Genomic DNA, 25,486 nt, shown 5'->3' with positions numbered 1-25,486 from the left:
AATACATTATAAACAACAAGAAAACAAAGAAAAAAATGCAATGAGTCAAGATGTGAATGAGCACAAGTGCCAAACAGCAGAACAAAGTGTCTCTGGTTGGCTCAGGGGTTAATAGAAAACAGACAGATGGGACCCAACTAGCAGTAATAAAATGCAAACAAAGGCCGTGCAATAAACGGTGTTACCTTTGAGCTCACCTGTACTACACGCCTCGTGCACCCTGCATTATGAAAAACTGAATGCGTTCAATTTATTGTCACTATTTGAGTTTATGTTAAAACTGTTTTCATGTGTGGTGCTAGTTATGAGAAACCAGTAAATGTAAGCTGATGCCGGCTCTTAATAACAAAAACACAAGGAGTAGATTTGAGAGGTGTAAATGCACGTTTTGACAGCTGCCCTTCCGAAGCCCCGCCTCCATTCCACACCGCTTCGCTCTAATTGGCTCACTTTTCAGCGCCAACAGAATCTGATTGGACGTCAGTGCTCAGTGGGCGTATCAGGATGCAGATGTTTTGCAACTGTTGTGTGGGCGTTACTACTGCTACTGTGTAACGTTATACAATTACTACCGAAGGAAAGCTGCACGTTTCCTGTAGCTTCGTTCAGCAGGTTAAGTCAGTGTAGGTTAATTGTAGAAAAATGGCAAACGTCGACCTCGTTCAACTCGGAAAGAACCTGTTAAAGAGCGGTGAAACTGGAGAGGTAAGCTGGAAAGCCAGACGACTGTATGTTTAGAAAGATAATTGTAATTATAATAATATGTATTTAAAGGTGCTCTGTTTTAATCTAAAGCCTTGCTGTTAGATTAACTGAGAATCCCTGCTGAGACCAGCTGTGTTATACCTGCCATTACCTCACAGCATTGACATAATTGGTGTCAAATGAGGCCTCAAGGGTGACGTAATGATGATCTGAAGGAAACACATTTGGATGTTAATAATGATACTGCTCTGTTATTATCTATGATGTGTGTCATAGTGTGTAATCTATCCACACCTTATACATTCCACCTGTGCGTCACATGTTTTGTGGCCTCACTGTGAGTTCCCCCCCCCTGTGTGTTTCAGAGTGTGGAGCTCCAGTCCCTGTGGCAGGACCAGCCGGTGGTCTTGTTCTTCCTGCGCAGGTTTGGCTGTCAGGTGTGTCGGTGGATGGCAACGGAGATCAGCAAACTGGAGCCCGACCTGAAAGCCAGCGGTGTAGCCCTGGTGGGGGTCGGACCGGAGGAGTTTGGGCTGAAGGAGTTCATGGAAGGAGAGTTTTTCAAAGGATGTAAGCAGTGCTTACTCATCTACGACAAACACACTGGTTTATTTTCATATTCAAATAGCTAGCACCTAGGACCTTCATTGTGGTCAGGTATATTTTTCATTTCATTTCATTTTTTTTTTACTTGAGCTTTGCTACAACACTCTTTTTGTAGCTTCTAAATAGCTGCATTGTCACTCTTACACAACCAAACTATGAAGTTGAAAATTTGGGTGTGTCATGAGTTGGGATTCACCAATTTGACTTTTTGAGTCCAGATACCGATACCTGGGCTTTAAGTATCGGACGAAATTGAGTACAGATCCAATACGAGAGTTAGATTAATAAGCCGTATGTCTCACTGTGTGGACAAAGCTGGGCTCATTCTTTTATGTGTAGGGCAACATGTAGGCTTGATTAAAACATTGCTTCCTAACATTTATAAAACAAAATGTAACTACATATAAATACATAGATATAAATGTACTGAAATGTTGTTTATGAAAATATTGGTATCAGATACAAGATCCAGCTTTTTGAGTCTGCATCGGGCTGACATCAGTATCGGTATTGATGCATCTCTAGTCACAAGGATTCAGACACGCTTATTGAGCCCATCACTTTCAACAGCCAGTTATTTTGTAGGATTGTAAATGACCATCTAACAATCTTCCTCTTTCAGCCATTTATGTTGATGAACACAAGAAAAGCTACAAGGATCTGGGCTTCAAAAGGTGAGTACAGCAAATCCACATTCCCTTTGTGTAATAGAAAAGCTGTTTTATGTGACATTTTGCTTGACCCTGATGTAAATTGCTTTCAATTGTCAAAGATGATCTTAACTTCAATCACATGATTTTGAGCCACAATGAGTAATCTATTCGTCATTTAGTAATTTTTTAAGCAAAAAGCCAAACATTTTCCGGTTCTATCTTTTTTTGTTATATATGATATAAATCTAAATATCTCTGGGTTTTGGACCTTTGTTCACATAAATTAGGACATTTTACTAAATCTCCTTGGCTGTGGGGAATTATAAGGTTATTAGCTTTTACCGCTCATGCTAATCCGCTCATGCTAATCTTCTCTCCTTTGCAAAAGATTAGCTGCCTTGTGATGATCTGTAATTGAGAAACTGTGTTTCTTTACACTCAGATACACAGCATTGTCTGTGGTACCTGCTGCTTTGGGGAAGAAAGTACGAGATGCAGCTGGAAAGGTATGTAGCTAATGGTTGTATAATTACTTCACGGCTCATATGCGTGGTCACAGGAGAAGCAGTAAAGTTGCTGAGTCCCAGATTGACACTCTGACCCCTGACTGCCTGTTTTCTGTGCTGTTTTCAGGCCAGTGCTGAAGGCATCAAGGGAAACTTCTCAGGAGATCTGCTCCAGAGCGGAGGCATGCTCATTGTGGCCAAAGGTACGGTCAAAATACAATAGAAGGGGTATTACTAGGGTCTGTCTTGAGAAGGTGTATAAAGGAATTGAACAAATCGATAGTTTAAAACACCTTATGGGGATGTCAACATGTAAATGACCTTGTAGCATTGCACTGGTAAGGGTGAAGTTTGTCCTGTCATGTATATAAAGGTAAATAAATGGTCAAAGGAATGCATTTTTGCACCCTGTCCTCTAGAGGGCAGTGCTGCATTGTAGTTCAAACCACTCACCCTCGAACGACTTCAGAGCTCTCCAGGGCTGGCGACTTCCCTCACTTCTTTATTTCTCGTATTTACAAAAGTATAAAGATTAAACTATTCAATGAATTTAACTTTCCAAATATACAATTGTGTGTTGGTTACAGTAAGGATGGTTTTAATGTGGTGTGTAGAAGCACAGACAGTCCAAAATAATTTACAGCACAGCACTAGGAAAACTAAGTAGCGCGTCAACATTTAATCGTGTGCCTTCTTTATGGGCAGCTTGTTCTTATGGAAATAAATCAGCTGGAGGAAGGAGATTGCAGGTCATTCTCTCCAGATCTTGGCTCCACCAAAAGTCCTTATTGGAGACAGTTCTCAGCCAGCATTACTCCTCTTAAACCAAACCGCATTGCACAGGACTTATATCTTTTTCCTTTGTTAATATCTTTTTTATTATCGGCAGTAACATGTGGATTTGAAATGTGCATTAAGTATTTACTTGAACTCTATCTTGTGTTTTATTACTGCTTTTATGAGTCATGAGTTCACCAAAGCAAATTCATAACAATCTTTATTTGTAATGGATAAAGTCAGCAGGCTGCTTCCTTAGCTGATTTCTCTGACATATTCTTTGCTCTGAAAAGGAGGAGAAAAGGTCCTACTGCACTTTATCCAGGATTCACCAGGAGACCACGTACCTCTGGAGGATATTTCCACGGCCTTGAGTATCTCATCCAAAGCAAAAACAGGACAGATGCCAGTGGTAAGACATCCCATAAACAAGAAAAGATGCACACTATTACCATGTTCCATTATTCATTTCCTCCCTCTATTTTCTTTACTCCCCGTCTTCACCCTTGAGTGATCTTGAAGCTGCATAGTGAAGGATTAAGCACAATGGTATCATTGTTTCTACTAAACCACACTGGACGGATGTCAGTTCGTCACTTTCTTCCAGCAGTTTCTGTTTTACGTCAGTAGTGACACATGAATCAGAGTAGCCTTGAAAGACAATTTCACACTTATTACCCCATCTTCATGGTCCGTCAGTATCATCGGACCCCTAAACCTTTTTAAACTTGAGTGATGATACAGTATGTTTTCCATAATTTAAAAAAGAGAGAATGAGCCTCGTAGTTGATTCAAGTCTGGTGGTGCGAATATATAATAGATCAGAAAATAGAAACTACCATGTAAAATGCAGTCAAAGCGTAGTAAGGGAGAAATCGCTCAGAGGTCATAGACTTAATATCTTGTGTCCAGAGCGCCAGGGGGTTTGTCCTGTGATCGTCAGGGCTTTCAGCATGCCCACGACATCCAGCACATGGTGTTCATAGCCCAGTCCCCCTGGCTCTGTTTGCTTCCCACAAGACCCACCATGTCAGAGCTTTTGCAGCATGTACAGTTTGGCATCCCCATGACCTGTCTGAAGACAAACAGATGTCATGCTGAGCCCCGGGAACAGCAGAGTACTTGTTTATTTCCGAGGGGGTCAAAAGGTGTCAGAAACAAATGCGAGTCACAAGTTAGCTGACAGGCTTGTGTGGAAGAGGCCCTGAAAAAGTTGAAGCCCTGTTACCAGAGTGAAGTCGTCGGCTGATCTGGATAAAACAAACAAACGTCTTCTTGTTCAAACCTTTCCTGTTCAAACAGCTGATAGACCTTGTTCACTTCTCTTATCAGCGTCTAGAAAACCTCATACTAGATACTTTCTCTGAAGAAAACTCTATCTTAACTTCAGCACAATGATTCTGAGGCCCCATAAACAAGACGTGTTTAACGCTTCGTCTAACATGGGCCTCTTACCTATAACTTGAGTGCTACTCACCTATCACCTTATCTAAGTAACTCACAGATGAGTTGTGAAAGTCAGCAACATTGTGTTTCATGGTGGCCTAGTCAACACAAATACTTATCCACAGCATCCTCAGTATGATCCTGTTTCTCACCATGTTTCCTGGCTACCTTACTACTGTGTAAAGGCAAATTGCCCCCAAAAATTATAAAAAGTGTTTTTACATAAGCGAAACCAGGCACAACAGGAAATAAGCCTGTTATGATGAATCTAGCTCATTAAAAAAAAATCCCATTTGATCAGCATTGTCCCTGGGGAAAAAAATAAATATATATAATAATGTAATGCAATGTAAACATCTAATTATATGCCTGATCATACAGAAATCAATTGTCTTGCATTACATATCAAAACACTTGATATGCAGTAAGCTGTAAAATCTTACCTACCTTGCTTGCCATCCTCCAAAATCCTTTTTCTTCATATATATTCAAATCATATTTTTCATATGGATTGTCTATACTATAATCTATCCCATGTCTGTCTGTCCAAGGAGAGGGATCTCTCCTCAATTACTCCTCCTGAGGTTTCCACTTTTTTCCATGAATTGAATGAATTTTTCCTTATCGAAAAGCGATGGTCAAAGGACAGAGAGGATGTACAGATTGTTATGCACCCTGAGGCAAATTTATAATTTGTGATATTAGGCTATAAAACTGATTTGACTTGACTTCTCCTGTACCTTCTCTTGCAGTGCAATGATGATGTTTGTACACGATGAGGACAGCTGCACATCCTACCAGATGAATCTCTACACATCTGGAAGCTAAAATGGAGATTTGAAGTGGAATGTCAGTGAAATCATGAGCTGCACATAAAACTACTGCCAATATTCTTAATTGCTTTTAATTTCTTTGTGACAGCCACATAATATGTAAATCTACAGGGAAAGCAACAGCAACATTTAAGTGACATTTTAATTGTATGTGGATTGTGTTTCTTGAACTAATATTGGCTTTTTATGAATTTGCACTTATTACAATTTATAAAATAAATAATTTTATTTATATAAAAAACATTATTTGCTTTAATTAATGAGCAGTTCCATGCAGACGTGAGTGGAGTTCAGTTAAAGGTGAGGAGGTCTCTTACTTGATGACATAGGTATACTGACCATATGGAAGATCAATTGTTTATTACATTTAAAATGAAAAACTCTTGTGGCTCCATCACAAAACTAAAGTGTTTTCTTTACTCGCCTACAGCGAGAATTCTTCACTTTATATCCACTGCTGTGTTGACTCTCCATCAATGTGTTGACCTGAGACTAGAATAGCATGATTATGTCACCTCCAGTGTCTCAACGTTTTGAGATAAAAATACACATTGTGTTTTTGAGTGCTTTTACAGGATCACAAATGCATGAATAGAATTTATAATGAACTAAAATGGCAAGAACCATTAAAAAACTTCTTCACAGATTTTGAATTAATGTTTTTATATAAATCTATTAAATAAAAATTACACATTTAAATTTGAGACTTGAGATCGTACCAGTTGAGACAGTCACTTTAATGGCAATCTAGATAATTACATAGCAGCAGGAACATTCATAAAACATCTTTAACGTCTAAATTCTTGCAAAGCAACAATGTTATATCATAAATATTCATGTAGATAAATAAACTCTTCTGATGGGTATATAGATGAAACATCTTCATATATAACAATAATGTATTTGTACTTGGCTGGTAATTTTAAAACGACACAATTTCACCATGTACGTAAATGTGAAGCTAGAACTAAGGTAAGAGATGTACGCCTCCTTTCTTACCCGATTTAAATTCTTTATATGTAAATACTGCAGAATAGAACATCAAGTATCTACAATAACACATTCTATATGATATACCCTTTAATGTTCAGTTAACAGTTTAGAACGGTTTTACTCCTTTAGAGGAAAACAGACAAAATAAGGAGTCTAAGCTGTCGCCCTTCAAACAGCAGCCTGGGTCAAATCCGACCTGTACGATTTACAGACGGAGTAGTTTGACATTTGGGGTAGGACGCTTCATCGCTTTCTGGAGTAGACTGAGATGAGAAGACTGATACCACTCTCGATTGTTTGTCTGTTAAAAATAAGGCTTCAGCCATCAGTAAGTAAGACTGGAAACGGGAAGACAGCTTTCCTGACTCAGTCAACTTGAAACAAAATCAACCTGTTTAGTGGTTCACCCAAGTGTTACATTTATATTAGTCCAGCATATATGGCAAATTAGTGACGACAGTTTTAGTGTTGCTGAAAGGCAGATTCTGTTAATAATGCCAGACTTGTATGGAGCCAAGACATTGGCTTTAGATCTGAGCATTAAAACTAAAAGTTGTATTGGCACTGTAAAAAGTTTTAAACGCGGGTGTTCAAAAAAAATCAATTTTTCCAATAAAGAATGAGGTCAACACACTTGTTAATTTTGTGACCCTTCTTTTTCAATGATTATCCCTTTTTGTTTTCCATGTCACTCTTCTTTCAGGCTGACAGCTTCTAGTCAGTGTTTACTACAGAGTTTGACAGAGGGCCTCTGGAACAAGTGTTAGGTTTTCAACACAAGTTTTTAAATAGTATTTCAATAGTTTCTTTTTTTGATCAGTTTATTTTTTCAAAGCCAAAATCTAGTCCCTGTTCTAATCTCGTCAATCTCACTTGACCCACCAGATGGTTATAAGCATCTGAGAAACCGCCGTTAGAAACTGAAGAATGAAAACATCTTTTCCATTGAGGAAAGCCTTCAGTGTCGTTCTTTGCTCCTATATTTTCCAGTTCTGAAATAACTGATGCTGCTGCAGCATCTAAACTAAATGTCTTCATAAGCAGCAATTGTTGTTAAGAACGAACAGTTGTCCCTCCGTGCCGTCTCACACACACCTAAGCCACTCATTGCTGTCTGTTGATTCATATTTAACAAACAGATATGAAAATGTATACATTTCCTCATCTAAGTGTTGAACTCTCAAAATGTCAAACTTTTGCCACACTATCACTACTTACATGGTAGTTAATCAATGTGTCCTCTCCCTCTGCTAAACACAACAGTATTTGCCAATATGCGAAGATGGAGAGACAGACTTTGAGTAAAGCTTCTATATGCACATTCAATTCGGCAGCCTCTGTTGAGACCTAAAAAGTTGTGTTCAGGTTACCAAGGCATCCTGAATGTGAGTAATGACAAGCAAACATTCAAAACTGCATTGTGTATTTGTTTTTCTGCTGTGTTTGAAAGCTTTCTTCAGCACAAAAACGGTGGCTTCCTGCAGCCAGTACCTCTCTGATGAGTTCTGCTATGCTTTGATTCTCCTGTCATTACTTGTTAATAAAGGTAGAAAATAACAGTCCTGGCCCTGGCCATCTCTTTAATGACAAGCCCCATTCTTACCCGTGTGTGTGTGTGTGTGTGTGTGTGTGTGTGTGTGTGTGTGTGTGTGTGTGTGTGTGTGTGTGTGTGTGTGTGTGTGTGTGTGTGTGTGTGTGTGTGTGTGTGTGTGTGCGCCCGCCCGTGGGCTCGAGGCTTGGCTACAGCGGTCGCAACGCTTCACCACACCACACTTCATCCTTTAATCTTACACAGCACTGATCAATGTGAGATCAGAGGACAAACCACTTCATCTGCTGCTTGTCCATGTGTGAGTGTCTCTGTCTGTGTGTCTGTGTGTGAGTGTCTCTGTCTGTGTGTGTGTGTGTGTGTGTGTGTGTGTGTGTGTGTGTGTGTGTGTGCGTCTCTGTCTGAGGGGTTTTCTTCTCCCTTAGCATGTAATTGGCTTTACCAGAGGCTAAAAGTCTTGTTATCACTGTGTTCGCGTTTCTTGTCAGGAGGTCGTGTGGTGAAGGAAATAACAGTTTGTCTATATATCGATCACCATGTCGACTTAAATGTAAACTTTCAGATATGATAAAAGCAGTCATTATAATTTGAAAGTGTCATCTAACAAATGGCACGTTAGTTTTATATAACCTCTCGGTCAAAATCTGGTAAAAGGTTGAATGTGTGGAAGCAGAAAAAAAGAGAAGCAAGCTTCAAACACATAACACCTAACCTACTGTTTATCCAAACCTGTATCTAAACTTGTCAGTTAGCATTAATGCAATTAAATGATATACATTGTTTTTATCATTATCACATCACTATCTCCAGCACAAGTTTTCTCACTAGCTAAAAAATTTGCAAGCCAGCAGTATTTTTCAAAACACCTGGAATATGGTTTCTTACAGTAAAACTTTCATGACATATGGATACATTTCTGCAGTGAGTACTGAACAACAATCATTTGCAGGACATGATAAAGAAACTTAGAAAAAAATTGTCCTCTAAAAAGTACTAAATAGCTTTGTATATTTTAAATATCTATCCACTCTGTAAATGTAAAAATGTTGAAAGCCGCAGCTCTCAGAATGTTAATTTAAGGTTAAAGCTGCAAAGATTTAACAGTCTTAAAGTCTTTAGGTAATTTGTTTCATGTAACAGTAAATGAACAAACTCTTAGAGTGTGACTAATTCCATTGTAGTTCTATTTCGGCAAAGCCCCGAGCTTCCATTTATTTCATACTCTACAGTGAGAGTTGGATTTTTTCACTATTGTTTCTTCTGAAGTGGCCCACTGTCTTGAAAACAATACATCAGGGGAAAGATACCAAGGCAGCTCCGTGCCAAATGAAAATGGATAAATCACAAAGATCTGCACTTTTTCCAGCACTGATTTCTTTAAGGATTATTCAAGAAAGGCTGGCCAAGCATTTAAAGCTAGCCGTATAAGCTCTAACCTTTTACACAAGGTCTTAGTTTTCTATGTAGCTTTTTTTATTCATGTACCCGCACATCTGCGGTGGGACACAGCAAAAAAAAGAACATGTGACTTACTCATCCAGAGACAAACTTGAGGAGATATTTTAGAAAGTTTCCTTTTAAAAGTATATTCTTTAAGTTTATTTGCTTCGAGTTTTGAAATTAGGATGTAGTCCAGACATGACATCCATTTTAATTACGTCTACAGTGTATGCAAATATCTGTGTCATCAGACGCCCAAATAAATTGGAAATTAGCAGTGTGTCTCTGTGGGTTTAAGGAGCACAACTTGTTCTTTTGATTTAAGTTGCCCAAGTGGAGAAATACATTTCTTAAGAATAAAACTTTCTACCAGACGCGACACTTCTGCTCGGGGTTCATTTGACTGCCTTTTTGGCACTGAAAGGCTTCTGAGAAGGCTTCGAAATTCTGGAGAGATCCAAGCACCCTAAAGACAAAAGAAGAACAAAACACAATGACAAAAGCTTCAATGAGTTATGATTGCCGGAGGTCCAGCTTCCAAGTCCTTTTATCAGGGATCAACGAATGGGCCTGCTGATTATAATTAATTTAAAATAAAACTTATTTAAAAACTTAATTGAGTTTTCATGCACACATCGAATAACAGGCACAGGCCGGTAAGGAGAAAGACAGAATTATTATACATATTGCATTTAGAAACAAATCTCAGATTTGTCATTACACAAGAATTTAAACCTATAATAACTGTTTTTTCTTTGGCCACTTTGAGGGCAATAATAATTTGTAGTTTTGTTTCCTGCCACCTGACTAATGTAAATCCAATATTCAGTCTCCTTTTAGCTCCATATTTGGTCTCTACCAACTCATGACAAAAACATCAGTATCTTTAGCTGCTTAATGCTCCACTATGTTCTACAGCTTGTCACATACTTTGTTTGGCTGTCGTTTGGTGCTGAGCAGGTTGAGTATAAAAAGTTTTTTGGGAGCTTTTTTGCTTAAATCTGCTGCTGCACCCAAACACAAGAGGGTCTGCAGAGTAATAATTATCTGTTGGTTCAAACTGAAAATATCGCAAAACTACTTATGTTGATACTGAAACACATGACCAAAGCTACAGGAACTTCTTTGAGTTTAGCACAGCTGTTAGAATAAAAGTTGGCCACAGATTTTCAGTTCTAAACCAGAGTGAGTCAATTTAGCAGCAAGCTGATCGTATGGCTGCACAAACAGAGTGCCTGGTTCATAATAATGATTGTGAAAACATAGTAATGTACTTATTCTTTATTTCATTTAGAGTTTTGATAATTTGCACTGCAAATTTGGATAAAAAAAATGTAATTACAACAATAGATTCCAGACCACAATGTACTTACAAGTAAGCTACAAGTAATTAAATCAGTCAAACTACTTATTAAAATATTCAAAGCTCCTTACCTGTACTCCAAGGGACTGTGTGAGTCAGTCTTGATGGACTGGCTGGCATACTCAGGCCGATAAGCACCACACCACACCTAGAAACAAAAAGTGATTACATGAGTTGAGAATAATCTACTTTTAAAAGCACTCATTTAAATAGGGTGCTACACATTTTGTATTTTACTTCAAATATGAGTCCTGTTTATACTATGTATTTACAGCACTTTGCATCTAATTAAAGTGACTGTAATCATGTACCAACCTCACTTGGAAAAATTCACCATCACAATGGGGAATCATTTGGAATACTTGTAACGTTTGACCTGTTTAATTGTAAATTTAAGTTTTCTGCTTATTCTTTACGTTACCTGTCACTGAGATGCTCTTCTTCCACCCGTGTGTGTGTGTGTGTGTGTGTGTGTGTGTGTGTGTGTGTGTGTGTGTGTGTGTGTGTGTGTGTGTGTGTGTGTGTGTGTGTGTGTGTGTGTGTGTGTGTGTGTGTGTGTGTGTGTGTGTGTGCATCTTATCAAAGATTTTCTCTGGCAGCCTCTCCCCCTCGACCCTCTCCCTTTGCCCTGTTGTTTACTTCTCCGCACTAAACATCCACCGTAAAAATGTACCTCTGAACTTTGACTCTCGACTGCAGTCGGAGAAGTCATTGTCTGCTGAAATAATACACTCACCATCCCCTCATTATTCTTACTTACTTGGGCAAAGTTAAGAAAGAAAAGTTGCTTGTGATCCATGTCTAGACCAGGTAGACGAGGCTCCTCACCCTCCATCTCCACCCACTTCAGATAAGCCTGTAAACACACACGCACAAGCTAAACATTTTGGACTTTGTCATTGTTGCTGGAATAGTAACATGTGGTTTTGTTCAACATCCAACCTTATATGCTTGACGAACGCCTCCATTATCTGCTATATTCTCCCCCAAAGTGCTGATTCCACTGACCTGCAGCCACACAGACCAAACCATGAACACACACACACACACCGACATAAAAACACTCATTCTGGTGGTCACTTAATACATGGTTTACATTGTCTGGGATTACATGCCACTGGGTGCTTACGTTTTGTCCACCTGCTAGCTTCCAGTTGAAGTTGCCATATTGTTGCACCATGCACTGGGACTGCTCTTTAAAATGCTCAGCAGAGTAATTACTCCACCAGTTTAGCATATTACCATCCTTGTCAAAATTACGCCCTGTGAGGAAACAACGCATTAGAGTAAAGTACTGTTTGCAACACATGATGCATCTAAAAAAAAGTCACTTGTGTAACCAGCAAACTGTAAAATTAAACTGTTGAAATGACAGTGAATGATAAACTGCTCAAAATAAACATGAGTCATTCATGTCTTACCGTTGTCATCAAATCCGTGTGTGATCTCATGTCCGATAACCATTCCTATTCCACCAAAGTTAAGAGCCTGGTGCTGCTGTTTACTGAAGAAAGGTGGCTGCAGGATTCCTGCTGGGAACACTGGGCAAACAACAAAAACAACAGGAATGAAAACACAATAAGCACTGTTAACAGTAAACAGGATTACACTGAAGGGGTAACTCTGTTACCGTAAAAAAACATTATTGCTATTATTTGTCCACAGAGGCAAAGCTCTTACCGATCTGGTTTCTGTTGGGTGAGTAGAATGCATTCACCACAGCGGCACCAATGATCCACCTGAGGAGTGATTGGTTTATTATTGATAAAAGAGCATTAAACTGCATTTTCATTTTCTAGACGCTATGCTGTGAAATCCATGAACAGAGCATATTTTGCTCCATGAAATATTTAGACCTTTTTCAATATTTGTTGGAGTTTGTTTGATGAAGACACAGAGAACCTTTCTCTGTTCAAACATTCAATGCAAACTTTTAGAAAATAATTTGTGTTGTGTTTTGGCTGAGAACAAGGCTACTACCATCTTTGCAACAGAAAGGTGGAGCAAAAATGTCATTTATCAACCTAATTTAAGAGTTTATGTTGTCACCCTCCATGACGTTTTATGTCTTGAGATTTCTCTGACCACCTGATTACAAGTTTTGCTGATAAGGTCAGATTGGAATGTCAGATGTATCGACATCTTACAAGTCAGGGTCAACTGGTTCTCGGAGCTTCTTCAGACTCTTGTGCGCTTCAGACTTGAGGTTCTCGAGGATGTTCTCAAAGTAGTGTTCTTCACTAAAATTCAGCTGGAACGAGACATTGGAATAAAATCAGATATCAGTGTTGACATATGTCAGCCTTTTTCCAACACGGCTTGGAAACAGACTCAGCTCTTACTTACATGAGCGTACTCCTCATCAAGCTTCTGGTTGCTTTCCTGCAGGATATGATCCGGGTAGCCAATATGCTCCTTGATCGCCATGGCCTACATGACGTGCAGAACAATAATTATGATAATATGGCAACTTCTAAATATACACCCTTATTTACTTAGCTTGGCTGTGTACTTTACCTTCTCTCTTGCCTTCTCCTTTGAGGGAAAATCCATCCAGCTCAACTCCTCCAGTGTTTCCACATACGCTTTTTGGATCTTGCCGATAAGGTCACTGACCTGAGAACAATGTAATCACAATCCCATTCAGCAACACACTGTTATAGTTATAGGGTCCCAGGTAACACAATGCATTTTGTGAACAAATAGATTGCACTTGATGTACAAAAGTGTTAATTAACATAGAGAAATTATTCTGAATCAATTTGCTTGATTTAGTGGTACATTTCAACAGCAATGCAGCATGTGACAGTTACAGCTTGCATTCATAGTTTAACTGCCTCTGTGGTGATAACTGATTTCCATGCATCAAGGAAGCTGATGTTTCTGATATGTTCAGGAGGAGGGTTACAGACAGAAAGGACTTACCATCTGTTTACTTTCACCAGCAAAGGTTTCACGCACATACAGAGCTCCAACTGCATTCTCCATGCTGCTCTGGACATAACGGACACATTCTCGCCACCAAGCATCCTCCACAGTTGTCCCATAGAGAGTCTGAACGTACAGACACGCACACAGACCGTCAACACATTATAATTCAGTTTTTGAACGAGCTCATTTTTAATCTGTGCTGCTCTGTTATGTCACGCTCATCTCACCTTTCTGTAACGAGCTCTGGCATCTTTGAAACGGCGACTCAAGCTATTAACTCTGTCAATGATGAGCTGCCAGGTGAGGTAGTTCTGCATAGTTCTGCAAACATTAATGTTTTTTGGGTTTAAGTGTTATGATAATTACATTTTCATGGACTCCTGTTTGCATAACTCTCTCGGACTGACCTGACACTGTGTTTAGAGAGAACGTCATTCATCTTCTCAAGGTAAGGGGAGCTGTAAACCACCACCTCCTCCTCTAGACGCACCTCAACAGACACACTGGACAGCACACCTTGAATAAATTGTGTCCAGTTAAAACCCTGGAAAACAAAAGGTAGGAGACGTTTTGCATGTTAAATATGGTTCGAATACCATAAGGTTAAATATGTTTTAAATGAAAGTGTTCTCAGCTCCTTTTCTAATCGTTTCACAGAGTTTGGGAAAGTTCATAGTAATGACACCACAGTCAGTGCAGCTTAATTCAATCTCTATATACAAGTTTCTATGCAGTATTTTGTGCCATTTAATAGAAATAAGCTACCTCTTTTGAACAAAAAAAAAAGAAAGAAAGAACCAAGTCAAAGGTAGAGCTAACCAATTACTTCATGTTTTGCTTTTTATTTTATTGATGCATCTTGTACACTGTCAGGAGGGGTATCTATGCTACTTTGTACCTTTTTTCTGCTTCCTTTTTAGATCCTATTTTCTACTATTTTTCTAATGCAATACTATGAATACCTGTCTCTGCACGAACAACAATGGTCTCAAAGTCTGCCATGTTGTATTATCATAAATATATTAGAATTTTATCAACATTCAATGTGTGTTTGAGCAACAACACTTACAGCGAGCAAGAAGTTAACAATAAACAGTGACCTGATTGCACTTTATGTGACACACAATGAAGAAGGGAAATCACACGTACATTGAAGCTGAATGTGCTCTGCAGCTCTCCAAGTGTCGTCTTGTAGTAGAGAACAGTGACATCTTGGCGCTCCTCTGCTGGTGATGTGGCCTGTCCATCAACAGGAAGGGAGAAAACTTCTACAAACTCATGCTTGATTATTTATGATTATTTATATATATATATATATATATATATATATATATATATATATATAAATAAATGTGAATATATATATATATATATTCACATTTTGCTCTCCTTTCATCAGCAATGTCTCATTTGGCATGCTCCTCTTGACAGACACGGAAAAAAATGGTTTTATGCTTGGCTTATCTCCTGTCTCCACACTAAATGTAGCCTGGTTCGTTCATTTACTGGAAGCAGAGATGAAGTACTCATTTTTCAGTTGTCATTATTCATTTTCCTGTTTTGACTGGCACTCACATTGGCGATGTCTGTCTCCAGCTCCAGCACTTGCATCATTTCCTCCCACACACGGTCGTCATCCTGAGTCAAGTTCCTGTCCTCTCGGGTTATCTTCGCAATGGAAACCATGAAATGTAGGTAGGCCTCTCGAACCTATGGTGCAATGACAAGCTAATAAATGTTGTTTTCACAACAAAATCACAGGTTCAAACAACAGGGGTGAATAGAATCATATTTGTACCACTCAAATATTATTTTCTAAAAATAAACTGTATACCAAGGATAACCCAGAGACTAGTAAAACCAGAGATGATTAACACGTGACTGTGGACAGTTTCTTCAGTAGAGAGTGATTTCATAGCAACCGTGACAAACAAAATATCTTGTGACAAATGATCCGACTGACTACAAGTCCGAAAATATGTTCTTTTGTGATTTGTGTGAACCGATCGTTGAGGCCCTCACCTTTTTGTAGTTTCCATCATTGAAGTAATAGTCTCTTGATGGCATTCCAAGTCCTGGTTGGTCAATCTAATCAAAGTAACCAAAAATAACAATAAAGCATTATGGTTTGGTTTTAACAATTTATTTATAGGATATTGATATTCTATATCTGTCTTATTGTTAATAATTCCCATTAAATTACCAAAACCAATAATGAACATATTTTACAAGGAGGAATGATATGAGTAGGTAAACCCTGAGTCTAAAAACACATCAATGAGCCAACGTGTTGCCTTGGACGTTCCTTCATTGCCATGAACAAGGTCACTGTAGTTTATATTGAGTCCATCCCAAATACCCATAGAGATTTACATCTTCAGTATAATGAATAGGTGTGAGCTGACTGCCACAGACAGGGTAGGGAAGCTGGATACATACTGACTGTATAATTACATTATAATGGTAATTTGTTCTTTGTGATCTTACATAAATTATGTGGCGCCGAGAGTCACGGTCGTCCGTCCACACGTACATGTCCAGCAGAACCTTCTTGTGGAAATGAGCGGTGAGCTTTGCCAGTGTGTTCTCAAGGCTCCACGCTTCCTCTGCAAGTGCACAAAAAAAACCAGCTCTTAATTCAAACAGTTATCTAGCTGTAAAGAACTATTCAAAGTAGCAGGATACAAAATATCTGTCTCCCTCTCTGCCTCTGCTGCCCATTTAACTGGGCTCTCTTTGTAAATCTGTGCGTGCAGATGCAGTAATGTGTGATTAATTCTGTTTGAGCCACCGTCCATGATTACATTTAATTAAAGTGGCAAGAGCCAGGAGCTTGGGGAAGAGCTGCGTGGACTATTTAAAGCATCCTTCACAGTCCTGAGTGAGGACCTGCTCCTCTGCCCACTCATCACGCTCCTGAACCCCACACGACTGCTCAGCTGAAGAGCCCGATCCCGCTAACAAAGCTCACACTCAGCAATTCAGTGCAAATATGACTGAACTAGCTCTGCATGAGCACATATTATTGAGTAGGAACATGAATGCTTGTTTGTGCGGATGTGTTGCACGTGCATGTTTGTTCAGAACAAGTTGCAGATATTGATCAGAGTGTGTTTCTACCTGTAGTGGTGTTCCAGGCATCTGACGCCACAGGCCAGTCTCCGATACTCTCAATGAGCTTCAGGAGGGGCTGGGAGTCACGCTGCTCTATGAGGCCTGCAGGTAAAAAAACACAACTTATAGAACATAACCACAACACTGTCATCTTTCTACTACTCGTTCTGTATGACAACATGCCTTATTGTGGCCCAATCCAAAACTCTACACTCAAGGATTTACGGACTTTGAGGCGCGCTCCTACAAAATCCGGTTGGGTTAAGGTCTGTCCCGCTGTCAAATAGTTGTGTTTAAGGGCTCTCTCACAGACATTTTGAGCCCTTTATGAACACTTTCTATGAGTCTGCATTTCTGCAGACTTTGCCCAGGGGAATTACCCACAATTCATAGCAAAGTAAAGTTAAACACAGGGTTACCAGTGTAACCATGGACGTAAAAAAGGTAAACAAAGAGGACAGCACATGGGTGTTCAGCCTGGCAGATAACATTTACTCAGAAACATTAAGGTTTAAAGGCAGAACATAAAAACACATGAAATCAGAGGAAAAGAAGCAGAGACTATTACAAAGATTTATTCATCAAACTTTTAATTTACTTATTTAAGCTGTTTTGACAAAAAACTAAATAGATTATTTTTTTCATTTTGTAAGGAAAGAACCTGGAATACTTTCAAATCAGGGTGTAAAAGGTTAGAATAAATACCCAGAATTGTACATTAAATTATTCTGACGTTGTCATGGTAACCTGATATGCAGCAAAGTGCTGTCAAATTCGTTTATACACTATTTCAAGCCCTTACAGTCTCTCACAGTCAACCAATTACCAGGTGACATCAGTCAGTCCCTGAGCGTTCAGGGTTTAAGGCCTTAGAGGAGGAATTGGGATCAGGCCATTGAATGAAGTTTTTGTTACTTTAGAAACAGCAGTTAACAAAAACAATCCCGCCACAAGAATAAACTTTAAATCTCAATCCTAATCTTAACCAATATGGACAAGAAATCCTCAAAGGGAAAGTAGAACATCTACTTCTATAGGCAGTTACTTGGTTCTTGTATCTGCCAGGAGAAGTTTCACGTATAAAAGTGGGATTGTTTTGACCGATGAATGAACTTTAGGAGGCCCTTCAGTCTTCTCTGGTGAATTTTCAGTTTGCAACATCAGACCTATGCTTCTATACTTGTAAGTACTGAAAAACGTGATATAATATTAAATAAATTGAGGCCATTTCTTCTCTACTGGTTTCCATTAAAATCCTACTATGGCCAGTATGATCTTGAAACAGGTATTAAATTGCATTCTATTTGTAATTAAAAATGGCTTAAAAAGACTAGACATCCAGGACGAAACAGCTCCAGAAACACAAACTATTTATGTCTACGTATTCTCGTCTCCTTTTAGAGGAATACACCCGTTTTTAGACAATGTAAACAGAGCCTTACTGTCATTCATGCAGGAGTTGTACAGTACTTTTGCCTTCATGATGGCATTTCTGTCCTGTTCATTCTCCGTCTCAAGAACACCTGCAACAACAAAACACAAGCACACGTCATCTCGTCTCTGAATGAAGCCCAGGCATTGGCTCTGAATGCTCCAGCCCACTGACCACCAAAGATTATACCCCGCTGACCTTTGAGGACAATCTCCAGCTTGTCCCTCAGAATGTCAAAGACGCTGTGGCGGGAGCTCGTCTCTGGGATAACGTGTCTCTCCAGCCAACCCCCGCAGGCATACTGGTAGAAATTATCGCACGGCTTCACAGACTTATCCATGTTCTGCAAGAGCCGAGCAGCTTTTAGGTATCACAGAGACGAGAGGGGAGAGAGAGGGAGAGAAAGAGAGAGAGACACATGATGGTGAACATCCACATGTGGTAAGCTTTTTCTGCAGTGATGGGGGGGTTTCACTTTGTTTGCAAAATGACACAGCAGGATGAGAGAAGAAAAAACAGTTTCCCTCACCTGCAGTAACACAGTCTGCAGTTGTGCACACACTGTTGATGCCGGAGCGAAACAGCTGGCCTGGAAAAATCAGTTTCAACATTCATGAGAAAGCATGCAGGGTTTTTGACAAATTACACACAAATGAGACGAGAAGGATGCTCTTATGTGAAAAAACAAGCTCATTCTAAATAGTTTAGATCAATGGTGTAGTCTCTATATGTGCGTGTGTGATGGGCAATGTCTATGTCAGCAGTGACTCTGATCTCTCACTTTTGTGTGGCACTGCTGATCAGGCAGTGAAGGGAATTACAGTGACTATCAGAGGTGCAGGCTCCAATATGACACATGCCAGTCCACTTATAACACAGCGCTTTCTGTGTTCAGTTAACAAGCTTAATGCAACGACACTCACCTTCACTTGTTGAGCTCCTTGACACACTCGTCTGGTTATATTGTTCTGAATTGGTTGGACAAAAACATTTTTGGACATCAGACACAGTCAGGACGACTTTATTCTAAATTGTAATAATTTAACAGTGAGACAAGAGAAACACAATCAAGTCTTAAACAGGGTTGTTCTTTTGTTTCTATTCCTAAAAAAAAAAAACTCTTGAAAAGCGACCAGATGACACGTGCATCAGTACATTGCAATAAACATTGTCATTGTCATATCTGAAAGCGTTTCAAAGGTCAGGATCATTTCCTGTGTTAATGTCAGCTTGCAGTCACACATAAAACAGAGCAGAGACGCTGCCGTGTCATTATCGCTGCCATCTGTAATATCTGGATCTTTCCACAGTCAGTCTGACAGAGCCATTACCTTTCACAATCGATGTGTAGAGGACTGCCAGCCCGGCCAAGGCACAGCTGACCAACAGCAGCAGGACGGACAGACCGATTTCTGCAACAGTCCAACGACGCTTTCCTGGTTTACTTGATTTCTCCATGATATCCATTTGGCTTTCCGATTTGCCCATATTCCTCCTGACTGCCGGCTCTGTGGGAAAGACACCGTTTGAGTGTGGGATGGTCCAGGCACAGAGCTACGAGAGTGTGTGTGTGTGTGTGTGTGTGTGTGTGTGTGGGCTGTGCAGTGATCCATCAGTAAACTGTGCCAGCTGACCTGCAGTGAGTGAGCTTCAACTGCTGAACACCTACAACAACTTCACTGACAGGAGTTGTGAAACTGTTCTGGGCTCGTTGCACAATACAGTTGTACATGTTATTCTTTGCTTTAGTGTAGTATGTTCATTTTTATAGCCTTTTCATTACTAGTTTTTGAGCCTGTTGATTGCACAAAATTGGCCTTTTGGTTTTTTCCTCACCTTTAAAAGGTCACGACAGCTTTGATTGGGAGATTTAGGACAATGATTGCCTTGTCAGAACAACTTTACTCATTGGTTCCCAACCTGGGGGTCCAACATTATTCAGAAGGGTCACAAGATGATTAAAGGGTCAAGAAATAAAATAAGATTTGAAAGGTTTCTTTTTTTCTGACTTTTGCCTTTGTCATGTCGAATTTTGGATACGTTTAGCTCCTCAGGTCATCTCAAATCCTCTAAATTAAACATCTGAGAAAGATACAAAAAAACAAAAAAAAAAACACTGCTCACATCTCATGTTCTCACTCTGATCAAAGCCTTTGAGGCGTCAAGCACTATATTCTTTTATTAGAGATATACGCAAGTATATCATCTCACTAAGACAAAAAGGTTATTTTCTTACAATAAGACCTCTGCTCTAGACCAATAAGATTATTATTGTCCATTTTGTAAGGGTACTTTGGTAGCCGTCTTTATACATTTTGTTATCCAAGTTAACGATATACATGTTAACACATGTTCAGGGTATGAGTTAATTTAGGACATTGCTTCCAACTTTACTATTGAGCTCCATCTGTTGTTAATATGGATAAAGAGTTATTTAATGTGACATTGAATCTGGAAACAATTAGTGGAACAGTAAATTAACCATTAAACTTACTTTCACTGACTATTGTTTGACATATTTGCTACGCACACATGCAGACACACACGCACACAGAAACACACACACCAGGCCTCCAGCCATAAGCCTACTTCAAGAGAGCTAATTTCTATGCACAATAATTATGTATGTGTGAACACAATATTGCAAATGAGCATTTGTGCAGGGGACAAAATGACAATCACCCATGGCTTTCAGCAGCATTGCTTTGCATCTATTCACTCTGCAGCACCTGTTTCTTCACTAACCAGCCCCATTGCCCTATCATTAAGGCCTGACAGGGGCCGGGCTGTAAATCAAAGGTTCCCACTGCTGTGCTCCATTAGCCCTCCCTGATGAATACTCATGGGCACATATCTGGCACTACAGTGATGAAGAGCACGCAGGGGCTTGTTAGAGCTTCACGGATATCCTCAGCATCAGACTGAACACAGAAACAGTCTGAGGCAAAATCCTGTTCTACTGCATCAAAGACAGGCCCTCACACGGTGGAGAACTGAGCAATAACTTGTCTACTGTGACAATACAAAAATACTTGTCCAGTAGAAAGAGTTGGTCACATCTTAAAAAATGTCCCTTGATGTTAAGCTGTGTGTGATTTCTTTTTAATATTTCTACCCATTTTAGTAACACCCATTTCTAATTGTATTTATAAGCAGGACAAATTCATGCATATAAAGTCCATTGCCTCTTTCATTTCAAGAGGAAACGATAAAAACAATTAAAAAAAGACACGCACATCCCAGAACCCAATAGGGTGGGTGCTGGATCAAAGAAATATCTAGCAGAAAATGTTACAAAGCATTATAATCCTTCTCACAGGAGCTATTTTGAGGGCATTTCTATTTGTTTCAAGTCCATTTTAATACAGCAAAATACAGACAGGGCTAAAGACTTATATCCTAATCTTTTAAGTATTGGTGTATATCATTGTGATAAAGTGGGTGAGAATACACAATTTGTCCCCATATTTTACTGCCATGTTGTTACAAATCCAACCATGCTTGGCAATTGTTTGTTTAGCCATAGTCCATGATCTGTAATTGCAGACACTAACTATCCCGGGTTTGTTTGTGTTTTGTATTTTATGTTATTTTAGTACAGATCATATAATAGCAACATCACTGGTTAAAGCAAAACACAGACAGGTATTGTAAGGTTTAAGTATTGACTTAGCATATCCACCATGTGTTCCAGACTCTAAAAGGAGGAGGTGCTCAAACATTTCCTCTATTTATACACTGGATGACATCAGCATTGATGTCATTGGGTTAAACCAAGACGATGATGTAAAGGTATGTATTTAGTTTAGATGTTATCCCTTATGCATGGTTGCAACTGTATAAGCATATGGTGAGTTATTTAAAAGTGGTTTCTATCAGAAGGTTTGTAGTAAGGTAAAGCCATTGTCACTTACCTGTTTGAGAAGGTAATACGTTTCCCCTGCACTCATGGTACGAACCAGATCCTGCTAATGGAAGGCTCTATTTAAGCAGAGGCCTTTGGCACTTACAGGAGGAGGGACATCAGTGTGTAGCTGTGTGCATGGGGTGTTAGGTTAAAGCGAAGTAAACGTTATTATGAGTTGAGATAACTGTTTGTCTTATTTATATATATTTGGTTGCACATATAGCAGGGTGACTTTTGTAAATAAATACATTTTGTTCTCTGGACAAAGTTTCTCATGTCTGCCTCCTACCACTTTCCTAGCCACTCTGGTCAGGCTTCCTCACAATCCTTATTATTGGTGTGTCATTAATGCACTAACACTGCTGAATATCATGTTATTTTATTATTTGAAAGATATAATACAACAAATATTGAAAACAAAAAATTACAAACAGATATACAGTATTTCCTGTTTTGCACTTTACTGTCTTTTTACTTGATGATGTGCTGATTGTTCTTTTATGTTGTCATTTTTTATTCTTTTATCTGATATGTTTTATCTTATGTTTATGTAAAGGAATTTGTAACATTGTTACAAACATGATGTATAAATAAAGTATTATTATAATTAACTTATATAAGTTGACTTTGAAGCTTTGTAGCTTTGTAACAGAAATGTTAAACAGTGAGTTAAGTATAAAGAGGTAAAGTGACAGTATATGGTCTGTGGGATGAATCTGTCCTTGAGCCTGGTGGTGTGGGACCAGTTGCTGAAGAAAATTCTGAAGTACTAATTAATAAATAATATAAATAATAAATAATTGAAAACTGATCTAGTTCATTTTCATCAGTGTGAACTGGACTTTGAGCTCGTACTTGTTAAGTGTGAAGATGCACAACACTGATTCAATATAAAATATTGGTTTCAAATTGACTTCAAATTGCAGCTTATATAGCTTCTATGCATTAATGCAGACAGTTTGACAGATGTAGATAAGAAACACAATCTATCTCTCTGTCAACAGTGAAAGGAGCATCAATGCAAAAAGCTACTGATCCGGTCAGTGACATTGATGATTTAGTTCAGCTCAAGGATTCTGAGTTAACAATGTGGTCGTTCATGCAGAGACTGAACTCAAATAACAATTTTCTGACTATGTCTCAACAAAACGAGTAAGAAAAGGACATTATATGAAGCATGAAACGAAGCATTAGCACGGTGCATTCTAACAGGGCAACGGTTCAGTCTGTCAAAATAAAATCCATTTTCTGAAAGTGAGACCAATCTGTACTAAATGTTTTCAGTTCTCCTTGTCTTAAGCACAATACGATTACATTCAGTGACTGGTACTGTTCTCTAAACTTACTGCTCCAAACAAAACAAGGATTAACTCACAGGTCAGACTGCCAACACACTTTCTTTTATTCAGCACTTTGCTACTGAGTATATAGCTTCAAGACTATAATTATGACAGCAGCATTAAATTCAAAGTCCAACCAGTGCAAAATCGTATAAAATGTCTTATAAATCTATCCTGGGACTGCTGACATGAGTGATGCCTTAAGGCTGCAGTTTCAGTTGGCTAACTTTAACCATCTTTACTTCGGTGCTTGACAGCAAACAGGAATGTAATCTAAAGGATCCAGAGGCTTACCTTTGTATGTGGATGGTAGAAGTCCCTGAGCCGTTGCCCCCCCCACAGCGCGCTAATATCTCAAACACCCCTGCTGAGCATCCACTCAGAGCTGGTGTGTGGAGAAATGAGTCTGTGCTGCGGGTTGAAAGAGACGTTATCCGGCTCAGTGTGCTGCTCAGGGACTGAGTGAGGCAGCAGAGACAGACGGAGAGCAGGAGATGGAAGGAGGGAGGGAGGGAGGGAGGGAAGGAGGGGAGGAAGATGGGAGGTGATAGTGGGCTGCAGGATTGTTTTCGATTAAAGTAGATGTTGGGGATGTGTGTGTTATGTGGGGTTATGATTTGTGTGTATCTGAAGGGTCAACATGATGTGTTACAGTGATCATCGATTCCTCTTTTTTTCTCTCTGTGGAGTGACCACAGCTGCTGAGAGGAAAGAAATTCTGGAAATCTTACAGGGAGATAAGACAAACATGTTCTTAAAGCACTCTGTGGGCGGATAAGACAGATTCCTGAAGCCCTTTCAGCTGTTTTTATCATCCCTGCAGCCATAAAAATGTGGAGTTATGCCCTCCTGTTATCATGAAAACGAGCACCACTCATCACTGTTGACCTTGTCATCCCTTTCTCCTCTCACGTCCAGAAGGACCCGTCTTCAGGGAGATCTCTGATGCCCAAGGTGATTCTTGGTGGGGATCTGAACCCTGGCCTGGTGTCAGATTGAAATGGCATAGCGCCAAGGCTCATTATCAGCCTGATTAACCACACTAATCAGCTGATAATAAAAAAGGAAGAGTGTGTTTGGCCGACGCTCAGTTGCTCAGGTGGCTGATGCTGCCCAAGATGAGATGAGAGTCAACAAATTTAGTGGATCGAACCCAAAATAGATTGCGCATTTAATACGTTAAGGATCCTTTTTGTTGCTCACATGCCAACACATTCTCACACCAATGCACATGCAGGATCATTAAATATATTGAGGATTAATGTCGCAGAAATGTTTGTAAGTGAGGAAGAATGCAGACATTTAACAACAACATGACTGATGGAGTGCAACACGGCGGGGAGCGGAGGTTTGCAACAGAGTTCATAATTTATTCATAGATTTTATTTAGCAGGGAGGATGTTTCAGCTCACATTGTGTGAAGTGCCATATCATTTATTACCTTATATACTGAATCCTGAATTTCATTTTTAGGGTTGAGGGAATTGAGACGTTAATAACACGTCCTTGAGGTTTGATATTAGTAATTAAATATCCAGGTGGAGGGGTGAAAATAACCAAAAATATTGTTCTTTTGAGGTTGTAGTCATTTCTTACATTCTATACCAGTAATACACACCTCTCCCCTAATTTCAGATCACTTCAATTCCTGCCTTTAAGTGTTTAGCCACAAGTTTGTGTGTTACTGTATTGAATAGTTTTGAAGCATTTTTATTTGCAGTGATCTGAATTGTTTTGACAAAATGAGCCCTGTTTTCATAATCATGCTTGGGAAACCGTGAACATTTTTAAGAATTCTGTCTCCAGAACTTCAGGTTTGGTTTGAAAAACCCACAGACTTCAGCTGAGGCTGCATACTGGGTTTATGCATTTGTGGCTGCTCAAAGAAAAA

At 39.3% G+C, this 25,486-nt stretch overlaps 2 protein-coding genes across 2 annotated transcripts; one reads left to right on the top strand and one right to left on the bottom strand.

Annotated features, from left to right (window-relative positions):
- Window positions 1-564: 564 nt before the first annotated feature.
- On the top strand, window positions 565-8,047 carry prxl2b (peroxiredoxin like 2B). The gene is made up of 7 exons (XM_054617198.1): window positions 565-705; window positions 1,071-1,275; window positions 1,934-1,985; window positions 2,407-2,470; window positions 2,598-2,673; window positions 3,541-3,659; window positions 5,446-8,047. The coding sequence occupies exons 1-7, from the start codon at window positions 643-645 to the stop codon at window positions 5,470-5,472; spliced, it is 606 nt and encodes a 201-aa protein (XP_054473173.1). The 5' UTR covers window positions 565-642; the 3' UTR covers window positions 5,473-8,047.
- Window positions 8,048-8,801: 754 nt separating this feature from the next.
- On the bottom strand, window positions 8,802-24,032 carry mmel1 (membrane metallo-endopeptidase-like 1). The gene is made up of 24 exons (XM_054617424.1): window positions 23,890-24,032; window positions 19,680-19,856; window positions 19,272-19,316; window positions 18,878-18,937; window positions 18,547-18,708; window positions 18,359-18,439; window positions 16,923-17,018; window positions 16,290-16,408; window positions 15,825-15,890; window positions 15,378-15,512; window positions 14,952-15,041; window positions 14,210-14,346; window positions 14,030-14,123; window positions 13,797-13,925; window positions 13,389-13,487; window positions 13,218-13,301; window positions 13,019-13,122; window positions 12,552-12,610; window positions 12,293-12,412; window positions 12,001-12,134; window positions 11,814-11,879; window positions 11,632-11,727; window positions 10,943-11,019; window positions 8,802-9,974 (listed from the first exon to the last, which is right to left on the bottom strand). The coding sequence occupies exons 2-24, from the start codon at window positions 19,834-19,836 to the stop codon at window positions 9,875-9,877; spliced, it is 2,310 nt and encodes a 769-aa protein (XP_054473399.1). The 5' UTR covers window positions 19,837-19,856; window positions 23,890-24,032; the 3' UTR covers window positions 8,802-9,874.
- Window positions 24,033-25,486: the final 1,454 nt, after the last annotated feature.

Source organism: Anoplopoma fimbria, chromosome 17, assembly GCF_027596085.1.
Source record: "Anoplopoma fimbria isolate UVic2021 breed Golden Eagle Sablefish chromosome 17, Afim_UVic_2022, whole genome shotgun sequence".
NCBI lineage: Eukaryota > Metazoa > Chordata > Actinopteri > Perciformes > Anoplopomatidae > Anoplopoma > Anoplopoma fimbria.
This window is presented reverse-complemented; position numbering and strand designations above follow the sequence as displayed.